Source organism: Crocuta crocuta, unplaced genomic scaffold (assembly GCF_008692635.1).
Source record: "Crocuta crocuta isolate KB4526 unplaced genomic scaffold, BGI_CrCroc_1.0 scaffold318, whole genome shotgun sequence".
Classification (NCBI taxonomy): domain Eukaryota; kingdom Metazoa; phylum Chordata; class Mammalia; order Carnivora; family Hyaenidae; genus Crocuta; species Crocuta crocuta.
Genome location: NW_027531425.1, coordinates 2,410,448 through 2,417,096, shown reverse-complemented (window position 1 = coordinate 2,417,096; position 6,649 = coordinate 2,410,448). Strand labels below are relative to the sequence as shown.

Genomic DNA, 6,649 nt, shown 5'->3' with positions numbered 1-6,649 from the left:
TCGGCGCCTCCTCGCGGCTCCCTCCAGGAGGCGCTGTAGGACCGACTCACGGTCCAAGATGCCGTCGCCTCCGGACGGCCTCCCCCAGGAGCCCCGGAGCACCGAGAAAAGCAAACCCCCTGGGCTAGAGAGGCATTTCCCAGGAGCCTCCCAGGTCCCCTCGCGAGGGCCGGGCACTTCCGCTTCCGGTTCTCTACTCCGGAAGTCGCTTTCTGAGCTAGCGTGCGGTCTTTGTCAGCTTGCACGATGGCTTACCGTGGCCAGGGCCAGAAAGTGCAGAAGGTGATGGTGCAGCCCATCGTATCCTAAGCAGGATGTCAGGTCTGGGAGGTTCGGGCCTGAAAACGGGGGGGCGGAAGAGCAGACCGGGAACGGGCCCGAGGGAGCGGAGTGCGGCCCCGCATCCCATGAGCCCTCGGGGCAACCGAGGCCAGGAGAAAGCGCGGGTAGTTGAAGACCCGGTGAGAAGTGGGCTTGTGTAGACCCCTGCAGCGGGCGTTGCAGGAGTGGCGCGGATGAGCGAAAGACAGCTTTAGTTGGGTACTGAGTGGCAGTGAGAGTCCTCAGTCTCAGGGAGGAGGAAGATGTCGGCGCCAGGAAACTACTGGAGAGTAAAGGAGTGGGAGGGATTCCTTGAGAGCGTTCGGGAACCCCTAATGAATGGCTGGTCTCTGTCCGTTGCGTGGACACCAGACTTCGTGTTCAGAAAACAAAGGCGAGAGAGGGGTAGAGTTGATTGGGTTCGGTTAGCACGGTCTACGCTCTGCGTGTATTTTTTCCCTTAACCTCATCTTCTGGTGCAGAACCTCATCTTCAGATACTTGCAAAATGTACGTAAGTTGTTTGTTCTTGTTTCGTCATTCGCTTTTTAGTAAAAGGTGAATTTATTTGGTTGGTTGCGTCATCCTGTCTAATCAACGCGTTCTAGAGTTACCAAAACCATAAAATACCCAGGAATAGAGTTAAAAATAGGTGAAACGGGATCCTGGCTGGCTCAGTCGGTAGAATGTGCGACTCTTAATCGTGGAGTGGTGTGTTCCAGCCCGACCGCGGGAGTAGAGTTTACTTAGAAAAAGAAGAAGAAGAAAAGCAGGTGAAGCTGGGGATTGGAGGAGTATTTGAGAGGAAAGGGCCTCCGGGAAAGCTCTAATGTAATGAAATGCCACCTGCAAGCAGTGAAAGAATAGCGTCATTACTTTGCAAGACCCAAATTACTTACTTAAAAAAGCAGTTCTTGGCAGACGTGACTGGTATTTGGGTACTTTCGTTGGTACTCAGTATTGGAACCTTTCCCCTTTGAAACCTTTCCCCCGGGATGAAACATTGGAAGAAAAATACCGTCGACTTTAAGCCACATAATAATATGGTGTGTTTAGTTTAGCACCTGGGGGAAAACTTAAATATAAAAAAGATGCCAAGAAAAGAAGAGAGGAGGGGTAACTTGAGAGAAGATAGCAATTCATACTGTGAGGTGATAGAGTAGAGTATTTAAATTATTTTGGAAAGAAAATGCGTTTTCTGTTGCTCTGACAAATTGTAGGATGTGATAACACAGTTGCAAACAGACTAATTTCAAGCCATTATAATTTTTAAATTGTTCTTTACACTTATTTTTGAGAGAGACAGCACAAGTGGGGGAGGGACAGAGAGAGAAAGAGACACAGAATCCAGAGCAGGCTCCAGGCTCTGACCTGGCTGTCAGCACAGAGCCCGAGGCAGGGCTTGAACCCACGAACCTTGAGATCATGACCTGAGCCGAAGTCAGACACTTAACCGACTGAGCCACCCAGGTGACCCTATAATTTTTTTTTAAAGATTACTTTAAATCTAAATCTGAGATGTGTTAGGTTACTACGCCCAGTGTGAGGCTGGAACCCATGACCCCACGATCAGGAGTCACACGCTTCACCCAGCTGAGCCAGCCAGACACCATTGTAATTTTTTTTTTTTTAAAGCCATTGTAATTTTTTTTTTTTTTTTAAAGCAGGCTTTATGCCTAGTGCAGAGCCCAAAGTGGGGCTTGAACTCATGACCCTGCGATCAAGACCTGAGCTGAGGTCAAGAGTGGGATGCTTTACCCACTAAGCCACCCAGGTGTCCCCAAGCCATTGTAATTTTTAATCACCAGACTTGAGGGTCCCTCCCCCTGGTTGTTAAATGTGAGACATGGAAAACTGGGAACTCAGAGAAAGCTGTTCTGAAGCTGGTTTTGCTGTAGCAGATAAGAGAGAAGCCCTGATCATTGGAAATTGCTGCTTTATGCCATATACTCAATTATCACTCTCTGTGTTGAGAGGAAAAGCTGTAAGAAATGCAATGGAGTCCCAACATCGCAAAATTATTAGCTTGGTCCCAGTATAGTGTTTATTGAGAATGTTTCTTGGCAGGTGACTAGTCTTGGTTACCAATTCTTTGATGTGATTGAAGTAGTTAAATTCTTGGCTTGTTTTTTAAGGTTTTTTTTTTTTGAACCAGATTTCTCTATTTGACCAGAGTGATTAGGTTTTGCTTACTTGGTTTTTTTTTTCCTTTAACATATCTATTTTTACAATTATTTCAGAGATCTCGGATTCAGGTGTGGCTTTATGAGCAAGTGAACATGCGGATAGAGGGCTGTATCATTGTGAGTAACCAGAACGCTTTCCCTCAGTGTTCATAGAAAAACAATTTTGCAGAAACATCTAGTCAGAGCAGTGTGCAAAAAGACAGTGACCCAAACCAAGGAAAGTTTTCAGGGCCACTATCCTTGTCTCACTGTCGCACTTAATAAGGGTAACAACAGTGTTAGTGTTTGAAGGATGGGACAAAAGAAATGAAATTACAATGGGGTGAAAATTAGTGGTGTATTCTGTATTAGGTGATAACCTGAATATAGCTGGGTGGGGTTAATTTAATAAGACTTTTTGAGGATGGCAGACGACCCTGAGTAATGTCTTAAAGAAAGATAAAGTGGTGCTCGCTTCAGCGGCACATACGCTAAAATTGGAAAGAGATAAAATATGGCTGAAAAGTATTATGTCGGGACACTTAGGTATTCCTTTTAGACATTACGGACTCCATCAGTAATCGCTCCTTCTCTGTTTTCTAGGGTTTTGATGAGTACATGAACCTCGTATTAGATGATGCAGAAGAGATTCATTCTAAAACAAAGTCAAGAAAACAACTGGGTAAGAATAGCTGGCCTTTTAGAATCGTAGAATTTTTTATTCGCGTTGCAGAGTTGAATTGAGTTGTAACTCAATTTGTGTTTAAATTTAGTGTGCATTTGAGAATTTACTATGTGGAGGAGTAGTACCCTTTTGAAACCGTCGCTTACTGCTTGCCCCACTCCCATTACTGCTTTTGTTTCTCCACTCAGACCCTTCTCATGAAGGTCACCAAAGACTAATGGTGTCAAATCTAATGGTCAATATTAGTTCTTGTTTCATAGAACTCTAAACAGCGTTTGGCGCTGTGGGCCACTCCCACGTTAAAACACTTTGTTCCTTTGGCTCCATGATACTATACTCAGTTTTATTTTTCATTTTAGTTATTCCTTTTCAGATTTTTGTATATGCATTCTTTTGGACCCGGCCATTAAATGTTTTGAGTTGCTCAAGGCACGGTTCTAGGCCCTCATGTCATTTGGTGTTATTTACCCGGGCCCTCAAGACTATACCTTCAGTTACCGTCTCTATATTGACCTCAGATTTACCTCTGTAGCTCTAGATCTCTCTGAGCCTGTTCAACATTCCTACCTGAATGTCTCAAAGGCTCTTCAAAGTTAGCATGTCAGACTCACTTCCCGCTCCCTATACACTCTTGTAGACCTATTTTAGTGTTCCCTGCCTTCCTGAATGGCACCAACCCCGTTCAGTTTCCTGGCTGATTTCTTTACAACTGCCTCATCCCCCTCCAGTTTGCTCTGCAGGCTGCGGTTATCTTTGAAAAGCAGTAGTCTGACCTTGTCATCCTTTGCTTGAAATCTCCCATGACTTCCTGTTGCTAGCAGAATAAGAAAATCTTTAATGTGTTCTGCAAAGTTCTTCACGATCTTTTCTCACTTTGCTCACTTTCTATCACTCTGCTTCATTTTCTGAGCTTCATCCACACTGTGTTCTTTCAATTGTTTGAACCTGCACACTTGCCCCACCATAAATCTTTGTCTTTGAGGCTTCCTATGTGTTTAGGACTCAGATTAAATGTCAGGTATCAGAGTTTGGTTTTGTTTTACTTGAGGTGGGGATGGGAGGAGACAGGCTGTGCTGAGTTTGTAGTAAAACACTCATTAGTGGGATTATTCTATTCATGTCTCTCTCGCTGGGCCAGGTGCTGCCTCCGTCCCTTCTCTGCTCCCTCATATGCCTAGTGCCTCATTCAGTGCCTGTCATCTGGTAGAAACACAAAAATATTTGGATAACGAATGCAGTTTCTTTACCCAGTTAATGAAGGGTCTTTAGGAATTGTGATTTCAAGACAAAGAGTCATTTCTTTTAAAATCCTATTCGCTTAAAGTTATTTAGGTACTTTGTTTTTAATTAATGCCCAGCTCACAGCTGACTAGTGCCCTTATCTTTCGTGGGCTTCAGGTGTCTCTTTTTCCCCTGCACCCTGAGGATTCTCTTGAGCCTGTAGTAGATCTGTGGAAGGTAGAATCTGAGAAGCGGTTTGGTGTTTTGCTATGCTTTCTGTTTAGGCTATTTTTGTGAAAGTCTGGATTTTCAAATTTAAACATGTCTTGCTAGGAAGGGCAAGCTAGCTTTATTGACATCACTGTGTATAAATTATTTGGAGAGTGTTGAATTCTTACAGTATTTATCCTATAAATATGATTAATATTACCTGTTGTAGAAGTCTGGGAAAGTTAAAAATCAGTCACTTTTGGGGTTGGTGAGTCTTTCTCAAACTGATTTTACTCAACACTGAAGATATTCATAGCTATTTTCTCAGGAAAAAGGTATTCCCTGCTCAAATAAGTTCAGGAAATGTTGGATAAAATTTGAACAGTTTTATTTATTGTAGGATAGGGTCTTTAACATATTGAAAACTCTGAAGAATGGTGTCGTAGTATGCTGTCAAATGTTTTAAACTTGAAACACAACTCATTCTCCAACTTCTACAAACTCAGAGCAGTGGGAAATGTTGGGGTAGACCTAGTCAATTGACTTAATCATAGTAGTTTCATAAAATTGTATTGTAGTTTTCATAAAAGTATTTCTCTACATTCATTAGTTTATCATTGAGAAAGTTCATCTGCTCTAATATGTAGAGCTTTTCAATATGTGGATATTTGAAATTTTTCACGTACCTTCTCAAGGAAGGAAGCATTTTCAAAATTGCTCAAGTATGATCTGAAATTCTGAGGCTGAGAGGGGGTTACACACTTGTCTGAGTGGCTATTAATAGCTTTTTTTTTTTTTAATTTTGTGTTGCAGGTCGGATCATGCTAAAAGGAGATAATATTACCCTGCTCCAAAGTGTCTCCAACTAGAAATGATCAATGAAGTGAGAAATTCTTGAGAAGGCCATGTAGTTTGTTTTTTTAGAGGTCCTTTGTTGGGAGTATATGCTAAAACATTTGTTCCTGTTGTTTTGATTACCTTTATGTTATTACCAGATGACAATAAATGTTGTGGGATTGATTTTATTTAAAAATTTACATTGTTTCTTTTCATCCAGTATTAGAGACCTTTTACACAGTGGCCCCTAAGTTTTCTGAAGGGTGGCAGGTGCCCTGGGCATTTGTTTTGTCTGTAGATTCTTAAAGTAAAGAGTAGTAATTCTACCTGACAGGTAAGCTTCTGGTAACGGGTCATGGAGAAGAGGGTTTGCAAAAATAAAGGTTATTGAACTAATACATGTCTTCTTCATTATCAGTTCTAATTCTAGATGCTGGAACACTAGAGTTTCTAACCACAGTAGGTTGGAGGTAGTGTAATAGTTTCAGTATTGGCCTAGCACTCCCAGCTCTGTGAGGTCTTTGTGAATTCTTAAATCACTACTAAGATCAGAATGTGAGAAGTATTTGGGAGTAAGCAAACGTACATTTTTTTTAAATTTTTTTAGTGTTTTATTTCTGAGAGAGAGAGACAGCATGAGCAGGGGAGGGCCAGAGAGAGAGGGAGATACAGAATCCGAAACAGGCTGCAGGCTCTGAGCTGGCAGTCAGCACAGAGCCCAACGCAGGGCTCGAACCCACCAACCGTGAGATCATGACCTGAGCCGAAGTCGGACGCTTAACGTACATTTAAAATGAGATCTGTTGGGGCACCTGGGTGGTTCAGTCCGTTAAGCTTCCGACTTTAGCTCAGTTCATGTTCTTGCAGCTGGTGGGCTTGAGCCCTGTATCGGTCTCTGGGCTGGCAGTGTGGAGTCTGCTTGGGGTTCTCTCTCCCTCTCTGCCCCTACCCCCTTGTATTCTCTTTGTCTCTCAAAGTAAATAAATAAACTTAAATAAAATGAGCTCTGTTAAGAATTAACAGGAGGGAGGGGTGCCTCAGTGACAGTTGATAAAGCATCCTGCTCTTGGTTTCAGGGTTTTGGCTCAGGCCATGATCTCACGGTTCCTGGTCTCAAGCCCCACGTTGGACTCAGTGCTGAGAGCATGAGCCTGCTTGGGATTCATTCTCCCTCTCCCTCTCTCTCTCTCTCTCTCTCTCTCTCTCTCTCT

The 6,649-nt window shown here is 43.0% G+C and overlaps 1 protein-coding gene across 1 annotated transcript; it reads left to right on the top strand.

Annotated features, from left to right (window-relative positions):
* The first annotated feature begins 191 nt into the window (after positions 1-191).
* Positions 192-5,634, top strand: SNRPE (small nuclear ribonucleoprotein polypeptide E). The gene is made up of 5 exons (XM_077771969.1): positions 192-300; positions 804-830; positions 2,561-2,623; positions 3,089-3,167; positions 5,415-5,634. Exons 1-5 carry the CDS (start codon positions 247-249, stop codon positions 5,468-5,470), a joined length of 279 nt encoding a protein of 92 aa, XP_077628095.1. The 5' UTR covers positions 192-246; the 3' UTR covers positions 5,471-5,634.
* The last annotated feature ends 1,015 nt before the right edge of the window (positions 5,635-6,649 follow it).

Coding starts and splice junctions, on each gene's coding strand:
- SNRPE (XM_077771969.1), top strand. CDS start 247: ATGGCTTACCGTGGCCAGGGCCAGAAAGTGCAGAAGGTGATGGTGCAG. Junction 301..803: donor AGGTGATGGTGCAGCCCATC/GTATCCTAAGCA, acceptor CTTCTGGTGCAG/AACCTCATCTTCAGATACTT. Junction 831..2,560: donor TCTTCAGATACTTGCAAAAT/GTACGTAAGTTG, acceptor CAATTATTTCAG/AGATCTCGGATTCAGGTGTG.